This window comes from Sarcophilus harrisii, chromosome 5 (genome assembly GCF_902635505.1).
Source record: "Sarcophilus harrisii chromosome 5, mSarHar1.11, whole genome shotgun sequence".
NCBI classification, from domain to species: domain Eukaryota; kingdom Metazoa; phylum Chordata; class Mammalia; order Dasyuromorphia; family Dasyuridae; genus Sarcophilus; species Sarcophilus harrisii.
The window spans coordinates 38047861-38072544 of record NC_045430.1 but is presented as its reverse complement, the minus strand read 5'-3'; the positions used below and the strand labels follow the sequence as shown (position 1 = coordinate 38072544).

The 24684-nt window shown below is 37.2% G+C and overlaps 1 protein-coding gene across 2 annotated transcripts in view; it reads right to left on the bottom strand.

The window, feature by feature from the left end:
• The window catches only part of PLXNC1 (plexin C1), a 237013-nt gene that overhangs the window by 194993 nt on the left and 17336 nt on the right, over positions 1-24684 (bottom strand). For both annotated transcript variants that reach the window (XM_031940840.1, XM_031940839.1), the window contains exon 2: positions 18543-18683. In XM_031940840.1, the coding sequence (XP_031796700.1) occupies positions 18543-18683 (141 nt within the window). The remainder of the gene's footprint in view (positions 1-18542; positions 18684-24684) is intronic.

Sequence of the window (24684 nt, the reverse complement as noted above, 5' to 3'; positions counted from 1 at the left end):
CCACCCCCAAACCAAAAAAAAAAAAAACAAAAACAAAAACAAATAAAATAGGAACAATTAGCAGTTAGGTTCCCCAGGAAAGAGGGAAAGCCCCATATCTCAAGGATATATAAAAATATTCTATATAAATCCCTAGATACAATCAAGTAAGTGATATTTACAGATGAATAGGCAGGCAGTAACAGAAACATGGACTTGAGGATATTCTTCTTTTTTTTCTATTTCTAATTTATAAGCTTGATTAATCAGCTGAGATTCAAATAGCTCCATGCAAGAGGAGCTATCATTATGGAAAATAGATGTTTAGGAGAACAGAATGTCTGCCAGCCAAAAAAAAGGGGGGGGGGGAAGAGGTTGAGAGAAAAATTCTCAAGTGTTGCTCAAATTCTGTTGCTACGGACAAGGGGAAGAAAGGCGGTGGTTGCTTCTGAAATGAGACAGCTCAGGTAGAACTCACAATCATATTTCTGAGTGATTCATGATACCAGAGGTATTGATTTGAAAGAATCCATCCCATTTTCTCCCCCCCCCCCCCCAATTGAGTTTAAAGACATCTTGCCATTCTGTTGTGGAGCTGAATTAATTTTTTTTTTTTTTTAACCACTTTCACTCAGAAGGAACAGCACTGACAGAAAAGGCAGAGTTTCACAATAAATAGAGAACTAGCCTCAAAGTCAAGAAGATCTGAATTGGATCCCTTCCTCTGACACATGCTGGCTGTGACTCTACCCCAAGAAAATTTCTAATAAGATTGCAAGTTGTATATTGGAAAGAGAATAGGACTGGGTTTGAATGTGCTTGTGTTATCTTGGGAAAAGATACAACCACTTTAGACCTCCCTTTTTCTTTATCTCTATAAATGAGAGCTTGCATCTTTGTGATCAGTTCAGGTTAGTGATGACCACAGAATACATTAGCAAAGAAGACCCAGAATCCTCCCTGGATCTTGGATTACTGGCAGAAAATCACCCACAATTTTGTGTCCAAGTCACAGAGTATATGGTAGGGTGTTGCCAACATCAAGGTCTTGTCATTTTTTTTTAATGAACTACCTATTAATGAAGGATAGGAAAATAGGAATAATGCTATTCCTATTTTAATGAACACTGCAGGTTCTAGGTCTAACCTGGCAAATTTGGAAGCAAGTTTTTAGCATTTTTTGATTTTAGTTCCTTAGTTGGGTTATGTAGCCAGTTCCCAGCTCCACCAAGGACAGGACAAAAAATGGGCTTCCTTTACTGCCTAAGGAATTTAAAATAGATATAAGGAAAGCTTTCTTAATACTGTGGATTCTTGTCTTAGATGCTGCTGCCTTTTCCCTGATCTCTCCAGCTGATAACTGTAGCTTAGATAGGATTCAGATATGGAAGAATATTGGAGATCTTGGAAGAAGCCCTAGGGAGGCAAAACAACTTGCCCTGTGCCACATAGGTCATAATCAATCAACATTTACTAAGTACCTACACTACATACAAGGTACTCTGCTCAGTGTTGGGAGAATACAAAAAGGGGCAAAAAGATAATCATGCTCCTCAAGGACCTTACAATCTAATGGTAAGTATACAGAGCCAAAATTTTAATCCAGGCTCCTTGAATTCAGATCTACCATTTTCTCCACTGTTCTGAATTCCACTCTCTCATATTCCTGAAGTGGAAATTAAAGCCTACCCAGGGGTCCTCAAACTTTTTTGGGGGCCAGTTCACTGTCCCTCAGACTGTTGGAGGGCCGGACTATAGTAAAAACAAAAACTTTGTTTTGTGGGCCTTTAAATAAAGAAACTTCATAGTCCTAGGTGAGGGGGATAAACGTCCTCAGCTGCTGCATCTGGCCCGAAGGCCGTAGTTTGAGGACCCCTGGTCTACACAGCGAGTTGTCTCATATTATATAGTAAAAGAGCTTTCTGGGCCCTTTGTGGTACTTATCAAATAAGATATTGGTAAAGTGCTTAGCAAAGTGCCTGGCACATAAAAGGTGCTTAATAAATGTTCATTCCTCTCTCTTCTAAGACTACATAAAGCTTGTACAGAAGACATACGTTTCTCTTGTATTCCCTAATAAACCACGAATCCCTGTAGACAGAGACACAGGATAATATTTGTTAAGTGCTTAGCACTTGTACCCAATAGGTGTTAAATAAATGCTTACTCCCTTTTCCTTATCACATAAAGCTTTATGGAAGACATTTATGTATTCCTTTCTTTATCTCCTAGTAAACCATAAACTCCGCCTGGGCAGGAACCATAGGATAAAATGCTTTTACTCCCTTTCCTTCTCTTTTATTACATAGGGTTTGCACAGAAAACATTTGCATATTTCTCTCATATCCCCTAATAAATCAATTTTTGAGAGCTTAGATTTTCATAATAAATTGATTTAAAAATGAACACTTATTAAGCACCTGAAATGTGCTACGCACTGGAGACACAGAGACAAAAATAAAACATTCCTTGTTCTCAAGCAGCTTATATTCCACTGGAGAGAAGCAAACAGAAAACCAATAAATTTATATAAATCAGCCAATCAAAATACTTGATTTAGAAAGACCTCAAATCACATCAGAAGGAAATGTTTCTCTTTCAATACTGTAATTCTATTCACAATCCACATCAAGTCCTGCTGACTTCCCTCCCTCTCCCCAAGAAAGACTTAAAGAGTCTTTCCACAAAAGAACTCCCCACTCTCCCTATTGTCAAGTTCAAAGTGGAGGCAAACAATGTCAGAGAAAATTCCTTCTGGAGGTGGATTAGGCAGGTGGGACCTCTGAAATGAATGTAGTCCATGGCAGCAGAAAAGGGAGATTAACAGCAGCAGATAAATCTGAATTCTGAACCACAGCAAACAGCCTCAGCTGACACACATGCTTCTGTGGGCAGGGTCTTGGGTTTGATTCTGAGGCACTGCACTTCCTCCCAGATGGAACCTCAAGATTTGCTCTTAACTACACCAAGTAGTAAAGATTTACAAGAACTGATGCTGAGTGAAACAAGCAGAACCAGGGGTACATTGTACACAATAAAAGCAAGACTGTGCGATGATCAACTATGAAAGACTTGGTTTTTCTCAGTGGTGCAGTGATCCAAAGCAATTGCAATAGACTTTGGACAGAAAATGCCATCTGCACCCAGAAAAGGAACTATGGAGATAGAATGTAAATCAACACAGGCTATATTCACTTCTTTTTTTTGCTTTTTGTTTTCCTCTCCCATGGTTTTCCCCTTTGTTCTGATTTTTCTCTCCCAACATGATTCATAAAGCAATATGTATTAAAAATAAATAGAAAATAGTATTTTTTAAATTTTTTAATTTTTTTAAAACAATTTTTTTTTAAAAAAATAAAAAAAAAATTAACTAAACTAGGCCAGGCTCTTCTATATACAGAATACAGATTTATTTCTTGATCACAGAAGTCAAGTTGGGCTCAGGTTTAGAATTATAGGGGCCTCAAAGGCCCATTTAAACCATCCCTTTTGTTTAAAGTGAAGAAATTGTGTCCCAGAGAGATGAAGTGATCTGGGGAGAATCATGTTACTATTCGGGGCGTCAGTTTCCTCAACTGTAAAATATGTCCTCTAAAATTCCTTTTGTTTCTAATCAGGGGCTCTTAATCTGGGCAAAGAAGTCTAAATGATAAGAGCTAGTAATTTATATTTTTTGAAAATTTGCTTTTTGGTATACAGCCATTAACCTTAACTTTTCTTATTAGTATATCTAGAGATCCTTGGATAGATTTCAGGGGGTCCATGAACTTGAATGAGGGGGAATTACATTATTCCACATTATTTTCAATAATGGCTAACTTAGCACTTCCTTCAGTTATGATAAGCAGTTAAATAAAAATTATTCTGAGATTGCCAAAGGACCCCAGGACACACACAAAAAAGATTAAGAATCACTTCTCTAGGGTTAGGGTCTTATGTTTCTTTCAACTCTACTACACCCAAGAGAAATGAGTCCCAGATGGATTACATGATTTGCTGAAGAGAGAGCATAGTATAATATAAAGAATGTTGGACTTGAATTCAGGATGATACAGTGTCAAATCTTACCCTAGATACTTACTAGCTATTGGATGGTAGGCGAGTCACTAAATATCACTGAGACTCAGTTGCCTCATCTGTAAAATGAGCAGATTGGACCTGATGATCACTAAGACTCCAACTCACTACGAATCATCCTATGATCTATTAATGAATAGAACCTATGAGGAACTGAGGGATTAGAACAGCAAAGTTAAGTTGTGAGAACTGAACCATATTTGACTCCATCCTGTGACTTAATTCTTGAGCTAACTTAGTTTCTATTCTATTATGAATCTACTTCAATTTCTGTCTTGTAAGAAAACTTCATTCAATTGGGGGAATTGGGAGAAAACTTTAGCACACTGTTTAAACCTAATTCTACATGGCTGGAAAGCTGGACCACCTTTGCTTGCCACTTCAAGTATCTTAAGGAAGGACCTGTGTTGTGCTAACCAAAAATAGCAAACAGAAGTGTGCTAACCAGACCCAATGATTGATGCAAGAACTTTTCTCACATCTGTAAATCTCAACTAACATGTCTTATCTGAAAACTGGCTCCACAGTGATCAGTTATTGTTTCCACATTGCTTTGATTGTTTAGACACAGAAGTGGAACATCTTTTTTTTCTGAATTCAGGGAATTACACTGTTCACTCTCCCTTTCTCAATTTAGAAAGTCCCTAATCTTTCTTTCAATTAGTAATCAGATTGTCTAATGTATTTTTCCCTTTTAATTAACTGGCCTTATTTGATTAATTATTTTTATGCATAAAAGTCTCTCTCTCCTTGTATTTAGGGATTGAAGCCTAAGCTTTTGTTAGTCAACTGGCATGCATTGCTTAATAAACCGAATGGGCCTTGCCTTAGACAAACTGAAACCTAAGAAAGACTTTAATATTAAAAAGTCAAGATAACCCATTACATCCTGGGCCACTGCCAGTCATCTTGATTCTGTCTTGACACTGGACTTCAATGAGTCTGGAGAAGAGAATGAGGCAAATGACTTTATATAGCTCTGTCTCACTTAAACACAATTCACTTGCAAGTCAAGACATCACCTTCATGATGTCATTGGTCCCCTTTGAGAATGAAGGATGAACAACAACAATGAAATCTATATGCTCAGAAGATCAAACTTTTGTTCTCAGTCATTTGATCTTTTATTGCTACATCTAGACCAGAATCCAAGTTCTCTTGGCATTAAAATCAAGCTGGGAGGGAGGTAGCTTTTCCCCCCCCCTAAATATTATCCTTCCTAAAGCCATATAGTCCCCTCTGTCATGATCACAAGACTTGTTGCATGCAAAGAAACCACCTTTGGTAAAAGTCTTAAACGTCACCAAGTAAAGACTCCATGCTACATGTCATCAGAACAAGGAAACTATTACCACAAGAATGTCACCAGGATGAGGAAAATAAGGGAGAGAAAAAAATAAAAAACACTGTTCTTTCTTTCTTCATTAATATCGTTGGGAAGAAGAAGCTGAGCAGTCTGGGAAGCTGTGCTATACCACACCAGATCTCACTTCTTATATCTCACTCACTGGCCATCTCTTTTTGATCACTTTCCTAGGAGATACTGCTTAAGACTCTCACTCAAAAAACAAATCCATCACCATTAGAAGCAAGATAACTGAATTCAAGCATTATGAGGGTACTCCGAGGGGTAGGCAAAAAAATATACACAAAATATAAAAATTCAGGTAAACCACTCATGATTGTTATATGACTGTAATCACTTAAATCAATTTAAACCTGCAGAGAGAGAAATGAGATGAATCATAAGATTCTAGGTTCTGTAAGTAGAGTGATGTAGAGTCTATTTAAATTAGGGGGGGCGGGGGTGGCGCAAATCTTTAGTGAGAGTAAACTGGAGTTTTGTGGAAGGAAAGGTGGTCTTCAGAGCACTCTCTAAATAATCTGTTATTTATAAACCTCCATATCTGGATGCTATAAATCACCAAGTTATTTCTGCCATCTCTCACTTTCTCCCTTAATCCTGAGCTACTCCCATCTCCCCCAGATCTCAGGTTCCACTCTTGGCTCTGTAACCAATTTTCTAGAAACTTCAGGTGAGGGGCAAAAAGTCATTTCTGTGTTTTAGGAATGATGATTTCTTCAATTTCTCCAATCTTTCCTTCAATGTTATAAAAGCCAATCAAAGACAGATTTTAGCAGATTAGTGGAATTTGAGGCAGATCTTGGCAGATCTCTTGAATGTTAAATAGTTTAGTACTCTGTCTTGATGCAGAAGGAAAAGAAGTCTCCCTGAAATTGTGTTTAAATTTTCCCTTAGGAATGGATAAATCAAGGCAATAAATGGAGAAGAGAAGCTTGAGAGACTTGTATAAATAACTGTACTCATAATTGAAATTATAATGAAAGCTTGTAGTTCTAAATATAAACCCAGGTACTGCTAAGACAGCATTACCTCTAGTCAGAGGAAGTGGGTTCAAATATCGCCTCTAATGCTTACCATCAGAGTGATCTTGACTAAGTTTTATTTTCCCAGTCTTCCCCAGTCTCCCTGTCCCAGTCTATAAACTGAAAAATGAAGCTAGGTCCTACTTAGTACAAATAATGAAACTATAATCAAATCTCTAAAGTAGTTCCATGTATTTGAATTTGTGCCATTTATAGTTATAATAATTATATAAAATAGGCACAGGAAGTAGAGCAGGAGGCCTGGAGTCAGAAGGATCTGAGTTTAAATCCAGCCTCACTAGCTTTGTGAACCTGGGCAAGTCACTTAGCACTGTTTGCCTCAGTTTTCTCATTTATAAAATGAGCTGGAGAAGAAAATCGCAAAACTACTCCAGTATCTTTGCCAAGAAAACCCCATGAAGTCATGACAATATTGAAAAACAGATCAACAACAACAATAAAAATAGTTCAAGCCCCATAGAATAGGCAGTAAGAATTCAAATAACGCATGCAACCATTTCAGGGGAAGTTCCTTAGCTGTGCTAATCAGGATCTAGCTAGAGATGGTCACTTCTTAACCTAAATTTATGATCTTATGAGTAGAAGCCAGGTCTCCTAATTCTAAAGCCCATCAAGTTTTCTTTTTTTTTTTCTTCTCTCTTGAGGTTCTTTTTTAATTCTAGTAACAAAAGTGAATCAGACCAAAGAGAAGAAGAAGGACAAGAAGGTAAGATCTTCTGACCCTTTCAGGACACATTTATTGACATAAAGATATTCACTCATTTCAACCTAACAGCCCTAAAAAGTAAATACTGTAGTTATGAATAGACCCATTTTACAGATGAAGATACTTAACACTATACCATGCTATCTCTCTGATAAATCATCATGCAGGCATAATCTGGGTCCTGGGATAAGTCACTTAACTCTGTTCCTCTGTGTCTTCATCTGTAAAATGAAAGGAATGAGCTAAATGGTCACATTCAGCTCTGCTTCTATGGTCTTATGAATCTAGTGATAAGGGCTGAGCAAATTAAGCCAGTTCTATAGAAATTAAGTAGCATACTCAGGGTCACAGAAAAGCTAAAATTTGAACCCAGATCTCTATACTTTCAAGTACAATTTTCTTTCCCATTCACAGTGCTACCCCTACTTATCAATACATTGGCTTTGGGGAAATGGTCAGGGAGAAATAACTTTAATATATTTAAATCAGTGTTTTGGTTCAAGTTTCTTAATCAGAGATTGTAGACTTGGAGCTGGAAAGGACCTTGGAGGTCATCTAATCCAACTCTCATTTTACATATGGGGAAACTGAAACTCAGTGAGGTTCTAGGAGTCATAGAAATTACCCAGTTAGCAGCAGAGTTGGATTTGAACCTAGGACCAGAACCCTTTCTACTATACTACAATGATCTATGACTCTACAATCACACGGGTACATAGGTTGTCTGCCTTTAAAATAAAACAAATTTTCCTTTTAAAGAATATAATTCCAGTGACCTTTCCTATTTACTTGCTTAAGTAGTCTTCAACAAACTCTAGTAAAAGCCTCTTGAGCCTCAGTTTCTATTATTATTTTCAATGGGAAATGGGGAAGGGAGATAGGATTTATAAATGGAAAGACATGTTCTAAGACCCCAGAAATACTCAGATCAAAGGTTGATTGATTATAGAGTTCATTAAGAAGGCTTCTCCAAACTCACCTGACTTTTTATCTGCTGTGCTAATAAGAAAGGTCAAGGTTAATGGGCCTGTATCAGAGGAGCAAATTTCCAAACATAGCATCAATTACCAGCTCTTACTGTTTAGAAAAGACTCTAGGCTTCTTTCAGCCCTGGAAAGTGAATCACTTTTCAGAATGCAGCAGAATCAGCTCAGAGGCCTCTCTGGCCCACAAGACGGGTTTTACTGGTTTGTGAAGAATTTGGTGGGTTTTTCTCCCAAACACAGTTTGAAAGTCTGACTTGTAGCCCATGCAACAGGAATTCCTAAGAGCTGAATACAGTCAGTCCCGCTTTTCTGCTGATCTCAGTAGAGACGCTGACAATTGAAAAATTATAGTGTGCATTCCTGCACAAAAAGGAAGTCAAAGAGGAAGTAACCAGGAGAGAGGCAGACCAGACGTGCAGTAAGGGAAAGAGAGACAGGATGGGGAGAGGGAGTGGCGCAGTACCGACAGAACCTGAGAAGGTGGCCAAAACACCTGAGTTCTTATCCTAGGTCTGACAATCAGGTGTGTGAATGCGGGACTCACCTGTCTCACCTAATAATCTCCCTCTGGGGGAATTCATGACAATGGCCATCTTAGAAGATTAGTCCATAATAGCTACTCTTGGACAAAGCTTCTTAAACTGTAAGTTGGGACTCCATAGGGGTCATGTAATTGAATGTGAGGATGGTGTAATTATGATTTATTATCAGTAAATGTTTGATTTGTATACATATTTTATATATCTATTTGCCCAGGGTTACAAATGGAAAAAGTTTAGGAAGCCCTGCTCTAGGGGATCTTACTTAGGTGTTGGGGGGATAAGAGCTAGTTAACCCAGTCTTCCTCTACAGCAGGGATTCCCAGTCTTTCTGGGTTTTTTTGGTTCCTCTTTATTTTCTTTAATGTTTCCCATGTTCTTTTATTCAACATGAATAGAAATAAATTCTAGAATTTACTGTACAAATGTACAAATGAAATTAAATAAAGAGAATGATTAATTTCAAGAAGATAATAGAGATAACACAGTACCCCCTGTGATAAGCTTCTCATACCCCAGGTTGGAAATATTCATTCAAGAGCATTATGTAAACTCTTTAAGCTAGGCAGCTTAGTGGATAGACCACAGGGCTTCTTCAACTTTTTCTACTCCCTCCTTTTCTTCAGAGCCCCTGGGTATACAGTGTCTAAAAAAAAGGCATACAAATCAAACATTTACTGATAATAAACATAATTGTGCAACTCCCACATTCAGTTACAAAGACTCCATATGGGGTCTTGATCCCATGCTTTTAAGATGCTGGGGGATAGAGTACCAAGGCTTAAAATCAAGAATACCCGATTTTAAATCCAGATTCAGGCAACTGGATGACTGAGCAGGTCATTTAACCTCTATGTGCAAACTCAAAATTTTGTAAATTTTGGAACTCAAAATATTGTAAAAACGAATGCTAAAAATTGACTTTATGTACATATGGGAAAAAATAAGGTACTATTAAAAAATAAATGTTGGATATTACAATTATTACCATTTAACTTCTGCTTGCCTCAGTTTCCTCATCTGTAAAATGGGGATAATAATGGCATCTACTTCCCAGAGTTGTTATAAGGATAAAAAGAGATGAAAAAGCATAACACTCTTAGCACAATGCCTCACACATAGTAAAGGGTTTTATCAATCTTAACTGTTGTTACTGTTATTATTGTTGTTACTTAGTTGTTATTATTGGGTTTTTTTTTTCATCAATGACTGTTTTATTTCATCTCGTTCCTAGTGCCCAGCACAGTATCCTAAATGAACATTATAAACATTTAATACATTTGCCCAATTGATGGAACCACCCCAAGTGCTTTAGTTTACATAACACCTACAGTTTCTTCTACCTCTAAAACTGTGGTAGCCCACAGAATTGTCACATATAGAGTGAGCAATAATAAAGGCAGAAACTAGCAAAGAGAAAACTCTTAACATTATAACTTCCTTTCTTTCCTTGAATCAGGTTTTAAAGATAATATTGTCGGAGACAGTAGCCTTTCCCACCCACTTACAAGTGAAAAAGTCATCTGATATCTCAGCTCTAATTCAAAAATCTAATACTTTGTAAGTGGCCACCAAATTTTATCAATACTCTATCATGTTTTATATTAAAGGAAAGTCAGAGTTTGAGGTTGGGAGAACAGAAGTTGGGTGAAAACTCTTTCCAGTCACTGATTCAAAGAAGCAGAGACTCCCATATGAGCAAGTACAGTCAGCTTTTTGATCATTTAGAAAACAATTATCTAATTTGTGGATAATCCCAAGTTTTCTTCTCTTTTTCCCTATCATTCCAGTACTTTGAGGTTCTTTTTTTTCTAGTAGTAATAAAGGTTGAGACAGTCAGAAAAGAGAAAGGTTCCCTTGGATACATCTATTAGCTCATTTCAAACTAACAATCCTAAAGGTGGGCACTGAAGGTATGAATAGATCCATGGTATGCATGAGGATATTGATGCTCAGAGCTTTAAGTAATTTGTCTATGATTATATAGTTGCTCCTTGCTAACAGTTTTAGTAAAATATATTCTTCCTACAGTTTTGCTGCCTCAGTTAAAACCCCATCTTTTAAAAGAAGGCTTTCCTGATCCTCCTTATTGAAAATGCCTTTTCTCTGAGATTTCTTTCCCCTAATTGAGAGTGCCTTTTCTCTGAGATTTCTTCCAACTTATCTTGTACACATATTACCTCCATCAGAATCTGAGCTCCTCAAAATCAGAGTCCATGTTTTTTGTCTTTCTTTGTATTGTCACTACTTAGCACAGTGCCTGTCATATAATAAATCTTTAATAAAATGTTTGCTGATTGACTGAATTTCTGAAAAGGAGTTTGAAAAGACAAGGAGGAATTACTAAATCACTTGATAGATATATAATTTTAGAAAGAATATTGAAAGGACATCTACCTCAACCTTCATTCAAAGTGTTAGAGGCAGCAGCACATAACCAACAAGTAAATGGTCATCCAAAATGTGAACAGCTTTTAGGGAGAGGAACTCACTCCTACTTCATTTTTGGTCAGTTCTGAGATGTTTTTAGGCTCTAGAGGTCAAACCTGGAAATTGCCTCATCTGTAAACATTGCAGAAGACTTGGGGGAAAAAAACTTCCCATAAGCCCTACTACCCCAAACCTTGAGAAGTCATTTCTCTAAACCCAGAGAAGCTTCCCTAAAATCCTCAGGCTATTAGACATAACTCTTTTTTTTAAAGAAATGATGGTTTGTGAGTAACTTAGGAAAAGGGAGAAGGGCATTAGGAGGGAGAGAGAATCTTAGTTTAGAATTGCAGGTTTATCCTTCTGACTGGGCTTCTAAACTGTGGGGGTTCTAAACCTGGGATCTGGGTAGTTTATTGTTGAGGTTTTGTATTTTCAAATATTTTGGTAACTATATTTTAGCATGAATTATTTCCTTTTTAAATTTCTGTATTTTATTTTTTTTAATTACTTATTTTTGACATCAATTTTTTAAAATTTTGAATTCCTAATCCTTTTCCTCTCTTCAATCCTTCCCCATGTCATTGAGAAGGCAAGCAATTTTATTATTTTCTATTATTCTCACCTGACATTATTATCAATTCTAGATATGAAATCATGCAAAAAATGTTTTCACAAAATTCTTTGAGAAAGGTTGGAGCCTTCACCAGACTTTTAAAGAGATCCATGCACAGTGAAAGTTAAGGCAAAGATTTATTACTTGTTTTGGGCTTAGGGTCATCATTATGAGTTCAAATTTGGCCTCAGACACTTACTGGTTGTATAACTGGGCAAGGTACTTAACTATTGCCTCAATTTCCTCATCTGTAAAATGAACTAGAGGAGGAAATGGCAAAACACTCTAGTCTTTGCCAGCAAAATCCTAAAAGGGCTCACAAACAGTCAGACACAACTGAAAAACAATGGAACAAAATGAATAAAACCTCAGAAGACAAGTATAAGTAAAAAAAAAGACAGTTCCTGTCCTCTAAACATTATGGTCTAATACAAAAAGTTCAACACATAAAAGAAATCTGAAAAACAAGAATTGGAGATTTGGGGATGGGGATGATAACTAACCAAAGAAGAAGACTTCCTGTTGTAGAGAGATTTCCATCACTGCAAAGAATTGTGGATGGACTAACAATGGGGACATATGGTCTCAAAGGAAAACTCTGTCTCTAAGTAGGACAATGGGAAGCTCCTGCTCAGCCTTAAGCAGTCATCCCTGGAATTCTCCAATCTCTGGGCTGTGCTAACCATAACTTCATCAATCTCCTAACTTTGTACCACCCCCTCCATTCATCTTTCCATTCTGGAACACCTCCCAGTTCATGCTTTGTCTCCTTTGCCCAGCTGTGAGATTATAAATCGGTCAATCATATCCCTCTTGGTAGAAGAGCTTGGCTAGGAGACTGGCAGTGTCTGTATGTGTCCATGGTCCAATTCTCCTCCGGTGTGCAAAAGCAATAAATATGCCTCAGATAAGCCAGGAAAAGACACAGAACTGAATTACATCTTAAATCTTGATAAAATGTCCCTAATGGGATATCCTCAGTGATAGAACCCAAAGTAACCTCTAATAGTATTCAATGAAGAGAACAGAGGGCTTTTTTTTTGTCTTTCTTTTTTTAAAAACTTAATAATATTTCATTTTTTCCCAATTACATGTAAAGATGCTTATTTCAACATTCATCTTTGTAAGATTTTGACTTCCAAATTTTTTTCCCTTCCTCCCTTCCCTCCCCGACCCCCCAAGACAGCAAATAATCTGATACAGATTATATATTATATATGTACAATCACATTAAATATTTCCATATTAGTCATGTTATGAAAGAAGAAACAGAATGAAAGGGAAAAAAAGACAAGAAAGAAAAAAATGGGGAAAATAGTATGTTTGGATCTGCATTCAGATGCCATAGTTCTGTCTCTAGATGTGTTCAGCATCTTCTATTATGAGCCCCTTAGAATTTTCTTGAATCAAGGTATTGTTAAAAAGAGCTAAGTCGATCATAGTTGATCAGAACACAATCTTCTTATTACTGTGTATAATGTTCTCCTGGTTCTGTTCATTTCATTCAGCATCAATTCATGTAAGTCTTTCTAGGTTTTTCTGAAATCCATCTGATCATCATTTCTTATAGAACAATGAGGGGATGTATTTTAAGAAACTTAAATCAGTCTATCTGCTTCCTTAATTCCCCTTTGCAGCAACTCAGAAGAATGCCTAAGTTCCACCTCTCTCACTCCCCAGGAAAACCAAGAGTCAGAGCTCTAGGTATTACTATGTTTTACTGTATTTTTGGTGGAGCATTTGTTAACTTCAAATTCAATCTTTAACAAGTGGATAGGCTTGGGGAAACTGTCAAAATGTTCTTCATTGGATTGTTTCTCCAAAGCCCTTAGGATTTATTTCAGAAGGCATTTAGACAGTTCGGTAGCTGAATGAATTGGAATAAGGAAAACCCCAAGTGTCTGCTTTAGACACTTCCTAGCCATGTGACCCTAGGCAAGTGACTTTCCTCCAGCCTCAACTTCTCACCTGTAAAACATGGGTAATAATAATAATAATACTTATTTCCCAAGGTTCTTATGAAAACAAAATGAGATATTTCCAAAGCATTTTGAAAGTCTTAAGACTTGATAAAAATGCTAATAGTTATTATTATTATTATTATTATTATTATTATTATTATCTAGCACAAATTTCTTATTTTACATCACACAATTGATAACTGAAAGAGATAGGACCTGAAATTAGATCTTCTTACTCCATAGGGCTGCAAAGTGACAAAGTAGATAAAAGGTGGGCCTGAAATTAGGAAGATTCATCTTCCTGAGTTCAAATCCAGTCTCTGACACTTATTAGTTGTGTGATCCTGGGCAAGTCACTTCATTGTTTCTTCATCTGTCAAAATGAGCTGAAGGAAGAAATGGCCCACCACTCCAGCATCTTTGCCAAGAAAATCCCAAATGGAGTATTGAAGAGTAGGACATGATTAAACAATAACTTCTGACTCCAAATTTAGCAATTTTTTATACTTTTCTCTACTGTGTATTCTTTATTTTCATTATTTTTTCCACTGTTATACTCCTCCACCAATACTGATTGTAATCCTTCTACAACTTTGTAGACAATATTGAGAGTTGTTGAGGCTAAAAGGAAAAAAAAATCTATCAATTGATGTCCAATCCAGTCATGAGCCTCTCTGAACTCAACCAGCCTTGTTTCCTTTAGGAGACAGATGCCAGCTGTCATGTGTTCTGATTTCAAAGCCTTTTTAATCTGGCAGGACCTTGTGGTCTAAATGGAGAGCCTCAGGATATTCAGAGTCCCATCCATATCATGAGGCATCAGAATTTGAACTTTGGTAATGGTTAGTGGGGTATGGATTTCTGACTTTGAAATTGGAACTTTAAAGAGCATGTCATCAAAAGACTAGATCGCAAGTGCTCAAATTTTAAAATGCAGTTGTTGCAGAAGCCTGAAGATGGTTTAAAGAGATTTCCTTTGCCCATTTCATGGATCAAAGTTGGCTACAAATTGTTATCACCGCTTTGTCATGGGGAAATTGATAATGCTGACAGTGATGATATTAGTAAAAATTAAAATTCACATGGTGTTTCTACAAAGCATTGTATACAGAGGAACCCACATGAGTTTCACATGGCTATTATTGGCCCTATTTGACACATATTTGAACTCAGTTCTACACAGTATTTGAATTCAGTTCTTTATTACTTACAAGCCCTTTAGGAATGACTCTAGTACCACAGAAATAATAACAATATACTGCTAAACTAACCAAAAAAAAACACTTTTTCTGATCCTTCACCATGGAATGGTGGTGACCCTAGGTTTTTTGAAAGCTAAGTCATCAGAGAACCAACTCTGGCAGGTGTGAAAAAATTATAAAGAGATTTCATGCTAAATTGAGCAGCAATAAAAACTTGTTCCTAACTATGATTCTTCATATTATTAGATTATTCTTTTAATAGCCCTGCCAGACTAGAAAGAGCCAGTGATGTACTATGTAAGAGTGTAGCTGATGTTTGAGGACCAGCCTGGCTAAGTCTGGAAGGCTCATCAGCAAGCTGACCAGAAGCAGATAAGAATTTGGTCATAACAGCTCTTGGAAACCATATAAGGAAGTGATGTAATTGGCCTTGACCAAGGGAGTAACCACAGACCAGAGTGTCACAGATCAAAATAAGAAGAACCTCAGAAGTCATCCTGGTAGATGTGTAGTAGAAAATATACTAGATATGAATTCAGAATCCAACTTTGCCACATTTTATCTGTGTGACATTAGGAAAGTCACTTGACCTCTCTGGGTGTTAGTTCCTCATCTGCAAAACAAGGAGACTGGATTATAAGATGGTTTATAGTCTAAATTTATAATCTTATGAATCCCTATGAATCTATAAACCCATACATTTTTGTAGAAGGAAAGGAGGATCAGAGAGGTAAGGTAAGTCACACAGCTACTAAGTTTGAAGAAACAGAATTTGAATCCAAAACTTGTGTCTGAATATAACACAAATTCTACCCATATTAATGAGTCTTCCTCAAAACAAGCCAAAGATAAATCAATAAATATTTGTTAAGAACTCCATAGGACTGTCTCAGACACTTAGAGATTGTGATTGTTTGTCCTTCATTTTGAAAAAAGGCCAAAGAGAGAGATAGGAAGATGAATAGAGTGCTACTTCCATTATAGCTATTACTGAGTAGTCTGGGGAAACAATTGTTTTTGTCTTCTGGAGCAGCACGAGATAGTATGAGTCTAAAATAAGTGGCCCAGCCAGAAGTAGAACTGCAGGGTAGGAACTATCACCTAGGATTAGAGTGAGAAGGTAGCACTGAAGCTGAACAGGTTGGGAGGTTATTTAGGCAGAGAGGAGGAAGGTAGCTCAGCCTTTATGAGCAAAGATATACAAACGAAAATGAAGGTTTCTTCATTCAGGAAATGGTCTGGTTGGAGCAGGGAATTGACATAGCTGGGTATAAAAATCATAGAATTTTAAAGTTGGAAGAGTGTTAGAGGTAAATTAAACTCCTAATTTAGAGATAATCTAAGGCAGCAATTCCCTCATACATATAAGGAAACTAAGTCTCAGAAAAGTAAAATGATTTCCCTAAAATCAATCAACCAGGACTTACAAAGAGTCCTCTATGGGAAAAAAGACCCAAATGTGCAAAAATGTACAGCCCTTTTTGTAGTGGCAAGGAATTGAAAATCCTGTGGATGCCCATAAGTCAGGAAATGGTTGAATAAGTATGTAATGGAATAGGCTCATTTCAGAAAAGCCTGACTTATGTGAACTGATGCTAAGTGAAATGAGCACAGCAAAACACAAGATTATGTGATGATCAACTGGCTTGATCATCATCAAGAGAGACTTGGCTCTTTTCAATGAGGTGATTCAAGGCAGTTCCAACAGAAGTGTAATGGAAAATGCCATCCACATAGAGAGAGAGAACTATGGAGACTGAATATGGATCAAAGCATAGTATTTTCAACCTTTTGTTGTTGTTTGCTTGGTTTTTTTCCTTTTTCACATTTTTTCCCTTTTGATCTGATACATGATGAATATGTAAACCTGTTTAGAAGAATTGCACATGTTTAACCTATACTGGATTCCTTACTGTCTTAGGGGGAGGGAGGAGAGAGGGAGGAAAATTTTGGAACACAAGGATTTGCAAAGACAAATGTTGAAAACATTCTTTGCATGTATTTGGAAAAATAAAATATTATTTTAAAAAAGATCAAAAAAGAAAAGTCTTCTATGATAAAATTGAGTTAACATGTTTTGCAAGCTTCAAGTGACTCCCTAAGTGCTTTCAGACACTGACGTTAGGTGCTGAACACAAAAAGATGAAAGAATCCCTGCCCTCAGGAAGCTTATATTCTATAGAAGTAGATTAGTTTTGAAAATTGACATTCAAAACACTGAGTTAAATTCAGTTCAACAAAATAGATCAAGTCTCAATATTCCAAAATACAGTGTACTAGGTACTAGGGATACTGATATAGCTCCATCTGCCCCTGGGTCCTTTTTTGACCTCTTTAGTCTCTTATAACTCCTATAATACTTACAGCCATTATATGTACATAATGCCCATTATATATACCCAATCAAGCACCTTCTATAAATTGGAGAGTTAAGAGGCAATAAGGCATAGTCTTTGTCCTTAACAAGCTTAGAATCTAATGTCAGGGAAGCAATGGGATGTGACAATAGCCAAAGGAGAATTCGAAACTAAAAGTTACAAGTTTAGAGTAAAATGACAGTCCACATTGGGACTTTAGGAGTACTGAACTAGAAAGCAAAAATCTGGCTATCATTCCTGGCTTCTTATGCCCCTGTGACTCACATGGAATAGATATTTGGTGTTTCCAATGATGTCTGTATGAATTCTGATTATGAAAACACATACGAGTACCTAATTATGTGTTTTAGTCAATTTCTCAAACTTGTCATAGAACAAACATTATACATACATACATGTACATATATATGTATATGTGTGTATATAAATATATTAAGCATATGAATATACTTTTTTTTTAATCACCATTCTTCCCACCATTCTGGGAAGCTCCACTGTAAGCCCTGCCTCCCCCAAACACATGGACCCCTCATCAGTTACTTATACTTTCAAAGAGGGACCAAGTGACTTTGTCTGAGTTCATAAAGTTGAAATATATGAAAGTAAAGGCTGAGGGAGCCCTCTGTCCACCACAGCACATCTGCCCCTGTATATTTCCATTCTGAACATTAAGAAAATTAAATCCATCAGAGTTAACATTTTGCAGGGTTTTTGAGACTCGTGAGATCCATAGAAGCTTTTTGGTGTGTTTTAGGAAAAGGGGTTGTAAAATCCACCCTCCATAGGGAGAGAGTGGGTGGAAGAGAAGGATCACCTGATTCTTCTTCTGTTAAAGCTCTATAATCTATCATTCCTATGAGGGAAAGATAATTCAGGTACATTATACATCTCCATTATCTAGAAGATGAAAGGGAAAGGTTAAAAGACTTAGAAAATTGTGAGTCAGTGACAAGAGTTGGGACTAGTCCCCCATTTACCTCACACAGGGATTGTGTGAGTAATGAAGTGAAAATATCTTAGAACTCCTCAGGGGAAAAGGCCCTGCCTTATTGCATACTTATTGGAATTGGCACATTGAGATTTTTATGAACTTCTTTCCCACTATTCGTTCTATATAATCTGGGAAAACAATCCACTTATTTTTGGAGAAACAATGATATAATACTAACCCCCCCCCCCCAAAAAAAAAAAAAAAAAACAACCAAACAAACAAAAAAACCATGTCAGTTAAATAAGAGGCAAAGGAATCACTGAGTACCAACCTTGAGTAACTGTCCATCTCCGGTTCCCAAGAAAAGAACTGTCCTATTCAGGACTACGGTACCATAAACAGACGTCAAATCCGAATGAATTAATGTTGAGGACTCAATTGGCTGGACTGCATTTGGTTCTGCGTCTTTCTCCTATACACGGAGACATTCAAAACAAAACAAAACAAAAAAGACAAAAAACAACAGTAAATTTCTAAATGTTTTGTTAATCAAACTTCCAAAATGCTACTCATCACCTCCCAGGAGGGCTCTCAATTCTTGGCAGCTTGCCTGTTTTCCAGAAAGGAACATGAAAATGGTCATTGCAGTCCAGTCTTCACCTACAAAATCACCACACAGGCAGATCCTAAAGCAAACCATTTGTTTACTACTATATTAGCATGTATTGATTGCCAACAGTGGGAGAAGGGCCCATCCACTTAGCGATTCCAATGCTAGGATGGAAAGCCAAGTTCTACTTGACTGCCAGCAGAAGAGAGAGGGGGAGAACACACAGTGTTGAATTGGGAGGGAAGAAATTGAGTCATATGCTATTGCCAGCAGCTCCAAACCTCTCACTTTTTCCCAAGATTTGAGCTATATATTAAGGCTACTATGTTAAGAACTCTGTCCCAGTGAAGGGCCATTCCACAAGGTATGAGCCATTTTCCTAGATTGTGATGATAAAGGAAAGGAATGAATATGCATGGAATTAAGGGAGGTTCCAGGGAGTATATATAAAGGGAACTTTATGGGGGTGTCAATGTAAGAAACCACTTTATATAGTCATAGAATCACCATCATCTATTAATATTAATATTTTCATTTCAGTGCTCCCAATATGTGATTCCTGACAGGGACACTCACTATCTATGCAGATGGGTAGCAATCTGGAGCTCTCAGATATCATGACACACCTAGGGTCACACAGTCATTATATGTGAATAGATATTTAAGATGTGGAACTTGATCCCAAATCATCCTATCTCAGAGGTCACAAAATAACAATAACAACAACAATATCAAAGAATCATAGCAAAATAGGAACCAGCCTCAGCATCATTTCTCTATAAAATCCAGCAACATAGGGTGAAGAGATAATCATAATAATGATAATAATATTCCTGTTTATCTAGCTAAATCCCAATTAGTGTGAATAAAGAAGCTGAAGAGGTGGCTTCATTCTAATTTGCATTGCATATTTCCATTGGGTAGGAACCAAGCACCACATTTTACATAATTATAACTTCAAATAGTGTGAATTTGAATACATGTGCTCACTTGAGGGGATTCATTATTTCCATTAATGGAGAATCAGACCAAGTGCTCGACCCAAATTTAGAATCATCTCCACTCCAAATGTTATCTGTACTATTGGTCTGATCAGTCACAGCTGGACACACTGTACTTTGATCCCAACACATTTGATGTCATTTTATTCTTCTTCAAAAATAAACAATAACCACTACCCAGATTAATTTATTTGATACTCTCAATAATCCTTCCAGGGAGGTACAGTTATTGTTCACTTGTTAATGAGCAAAGCCAGGATTTGAAACTAGAACCCCAACCTCCAACCCCAGACTTTTTCTATGATACCAGGCTAATGGGATGGGGTGATGTGATCTTGTAGACAGTGCAATTTAGGAGAAAATGGAAAACAGTACAAATTGGTGGCATTTGGATATACTGAATACAAATACACTAAATATGATATTCACATCTGTTTGCTTATTTTTTTCAAAGTTAGAATAGATGTACTGCTTTGAAAAAAGTATTTAATATCACTGCCAAAGTCATTCCTGCCTTCGACTGCAGGAAAATGAGTTTATAGCACACATCTCTGGGAGATTTCAGGCCAGAAAGATCTGGTGAAGATAGTAGATAGTCAATACAATTGGAACTCTCACTTTATACAGTTTCTAACTACAATGAGGTTTCCAAAAGTAGGTTTCAAGCCACTAATACAACAGGCAATGAACTCTGACATCAACTTTGACATCAATTGGTAAGAACCCCCTCTTTCTGGGGGGTGAGGTGAGAAGATGAAGTTAAACCCTATTCACCATACTTGGTAGCTACTAACACTGTTTGTCTTTCAATTTCTATCTTATTAAATATTCATTATTTTTAAACCCACCAAGTTTCATTAACATCTAAACTAAATGGATTCATGAACCAAATTGATTTTTTGAAGCCTTTAAAGTGTTGCCTATCAATTCCCTATTGAAGTTAGAGGGGGGGGGGGGGGGGGGTAGAAAACAGGAGGGTGAAAGAAAGAAGAAAGAAGAAGGAAGAGGAAGAAGAAAAAGGAGGAAAAAGGAAGAGGAGGAAGAAACAAGAAAGAATGAGAAAGAGAAGAGAGAAAAGAAAAACAAAGAATAAGAGAAGAGGAGAGAAAGAGAGAGATAAAAAGAGAGAGGCAAAGAGAAGAGAGGAATCAAAAAGAGAAAAGGTGAGAACTAGGCAGAGAAGAATAAAGGGCAAATAAGGAAGTGAGAGAGAAGATACAAAGAAAAAAGGGACAAAAAGAGAAAGGTAGGTATGTAGGGAAAGGAAGAAAGATGAGAGGGTAGGGAAAAAGAGAGGAAGAAGAAAGAAAATAAGAGAAAAGGGGAACAAAAGAGAGGAAGAAGAGGGAGAAGAAAGGGGGAGAAAGAAACAGATAAAGAGGGGTAAAAGAAAACAGAAAGAGAGATGAGAGGGATGATGAGGTAGTGGAGATAGCAGAAGACAGGGAAAGGGGAAGATAAAATGGGGAAAGAGAAAAAGAGATAAGATAAGGGGATGGGAGCTAGGAATAGAGTAAAAGGGGCAATAAAAAGGGGGAAGAGACAAAGAGGGAAATAAAAAGGGGAAAGATAAAGTGGGGAGAGATAAAAAAGGGAAAGGGAAGAAGCCATTGAGTGAAGAGCCTTCCAGTGTGCCAGGATTGCTTTTTCAAAAAAAAAAAATCTAAAAGCTTGGCTCATTTGCATAATATATGCCATAGTAAACTCAGCTTTAGGAAAACTTTCAGAAAACACATTAGAGACTTTTTTCCCTTTTAAAAGATACTTTCTGTGCAATTGAAGAAGAAGCACTATCCTATTATAACTGAAATGTTTTTAAAAATCTCTGTAGGTCTGAGGTAAGGAACAAGAGATTCCTGTTGAGATAAGGCAGCCTCATGACTATGAACAGTAAAAGAAAAGTCTTATGACCTTTGCAATTTAAAAAAAAAAACCACTTTAAAATAGACCCGGATTAGTCTATTTATGATCATTATGAACTCATGATCCTCAGACCATGGGTACTTTTAAAAATTAAATATGCGAACACCCCAGAGAGTTAAACATGTAGAATTAGACATGGTGTCTACCACCAGAATGAAACATTTCTAATACCTCTATCTTCTTAAAGAGCCTTTATATTCTTCTACCCAGAGGCATAGAAGGAAGAAAAAAGATGCTAAAGGATGCTGAATGATCAATAGAGATCTAAGAAATATGTCATTATGGAAAGATTTTATTGCCATCTGATAGGGTGCATGTGAAAAATGTCTCTTAATAAGAAAGAACCCAGAGGCTAACGGGGGAAAGAAATGGGTCAGAATTAGCTTCTCACCCATCCTCATGCCCTCTTGCTTCATTGTATTTCTCAATAATTGCTGTGTCTAAAATAGGCTTAGGATCAATCGCCCTGTAAGTATGGTGTCCATTAAAACCAAGCTCATCATTAGATGAGGAACAGCAAAATCAGATCATTGGATCAGAGATTTAGAACTGGAAAGGAACTTAGAGATCATTGAATCCAATTCTCTTTTTAACAGATGAGGAAACTGAGGATTTTAGATCTACCTCTGCCTCTATGTACACATTAAATATCAAAAGTATGTCTATTAGTCTCTGTGTCTGTGTCAGCCTCTCTCTGCCTGTCTGTCTGTCTCTGTCTCTGCCTGTCTGTCTGTCCACCTGTCCGTGTCCGGGTCTCTGTCTGCCTGTCTGTGTCCATGTCTGTGTCTCTGTCTCCGTCCACCTGTCCGTGTCTGTGTCTGTCCGTCTCTCTGTGTCTATAACTCTGTGTGTGTGTGTGTGTGTGTGTGTCTCTAGAAATTAAGTATCAGAGATAAGATTTGAACCAGATATTCTTGACTCCAAGTAGATAAGGCTATTTATGCTTCCTAGGATAGTCTACACCATTGTGTCAACCTCAAATTGAAACAGGGGCCATTAAACCAAACATAAGGATCCCTGTGGGCTATATATTGACTTAGAAGACCACACATTTATCTACTTCTTTTTTAAAATTAATACATCAATACATTAAAATCAGATCAGAACCACATAGTCGGAATTTTACTAGTCCTCCATTTGACACTTCTGCTCTCTATCAGTTAAAGATCACGAGTCAGGAACAGTTCCAAATCCCTGCCAGCACCATAACCCTAAAAAGCGCCCTAACTTCTAGTACCATCCCAAATTCAGAAGCAGTAGCTCCAAGTTTAGTTTGGGAATGTTTTCTAGCTTTTACCACCCCTTCCTCCAAAAGCAAAGAAAGGAAATCTCTGGGAGACCTTCCATCTCCTAGTGAAGCCAAAGTTATTAAGGCCTTTGTGAAATACAATCTCAATCCCACGTGTAATATTCATTGGTATGGAATGTCAGGTGACACACAATTCCCCCACTTTGTGTCTTTTCCTGCACAATTTGCCATTTTCACTGTGAAAGTGACTTTTCCGTTCCAGCCAGAACCTATAAACTACAGATTCATGCTTCTCCTGTAATGTTGATGTTGCCCTGGTGATTCCAGCAGACCCTCTCAGCATTTGAAAAAGAAAATCCTCAGAGAAAAGAGAAGAGTAAGATTCAGGCCTTAGTGAAGAGCAGACATGATGAGAATATAGGATCCTAGGATTTAAAGTCCTCCTCTTATGAGAGCAAAGGACCGGGGAGGGGGCGGGGGGGTAGGGAAAGGATTGAGGGAAGGAGAGAGGGAGGAAGAACTAGCAAATGAAGACCCAGTCCCACAAGCTTTGAGGTGCTGCTCCCAGGACTGGGCCATTAATGGCCATTCCCACTGGGACCCAGACAAGTGAAATGACTGCTCCAAGATGACACAAATGATCTTGCCAACTGACTGAATTATGATTCAAACCCAAATGCGACGGCTTTAGAGTCAGAGATGCTTAGTTCAAATCCCAGCCCTATCACTTCTTACCATGTTCAGCCTTTGACAAGTCATTTGAACTCTGCAACCCTGTTTCCTCATTTGTAAAATAAGAAGAGTTTAAATGAGATGACCTTTAAGGTTTCTCAAATTTAGATTTCTAATATTCTGATCATACCAGTAAACTACATTGCCTCTTGGGGGAAAAAATACTTCTTTGATAATGCAACAAACAGGAAATCTAAGTCCCTAGTGAAGAGTCCTTGTTCATATCACCTTTCTGGGGGTTAGAAAAACAGGGATTGTTAGATTCATTTCCCTTCCTTCCAACTTCTAATTTCACCAAGTTAGGGTAAGAGTCTATTCGTGTCACTTATTCAATAATGTTTATTAAGTGCCTACTACGTGCCAGGCACTACAAGTGATGCAGATACAATTAACAAGAGACAATCCCTGTCCTAAAAGGAGCTTATAATCTAATTTTTTTTTTTTTATTAAAGCTTTTTATTTTCAAAACACATGCATGGATAATTTTTCAACATTGATCTTTGCAAAACCTTGTGTTCCAAATTTTCCCCTCCTTTCCTCCACCCCCCTTCCCTAGATGGTAGGTAATTCAATATATGTTAAACATGTCAAAATATGTATTAAATCCAATGTATGTATACATATTTATACAATTCTCTTGCTGCACAAGAAAAATCAGATCAAAAAGGAAAAAAAATAAGAAAGCAAAATGGAAGCAAACAACAACAAAAAGTGTGAAAGTGCTATGTTGTGATCAATTCTCAGTTCCCCAAAATTCTCTGGGTGTAGATGACTCTCTTCATGACAAGATCACTGGAACTGACCTCAATCATCTCATTGTTGGAAAGTTCATGTAAGTCTTTCCAGGTCTCTCTAAAATCATCCTGCTGATCATTTCATATAGAACAATAATATTACATTACATTCATATACCATAACTTATTCTACCATTTTCTAATTGGTGGGCATCCATTCAGTT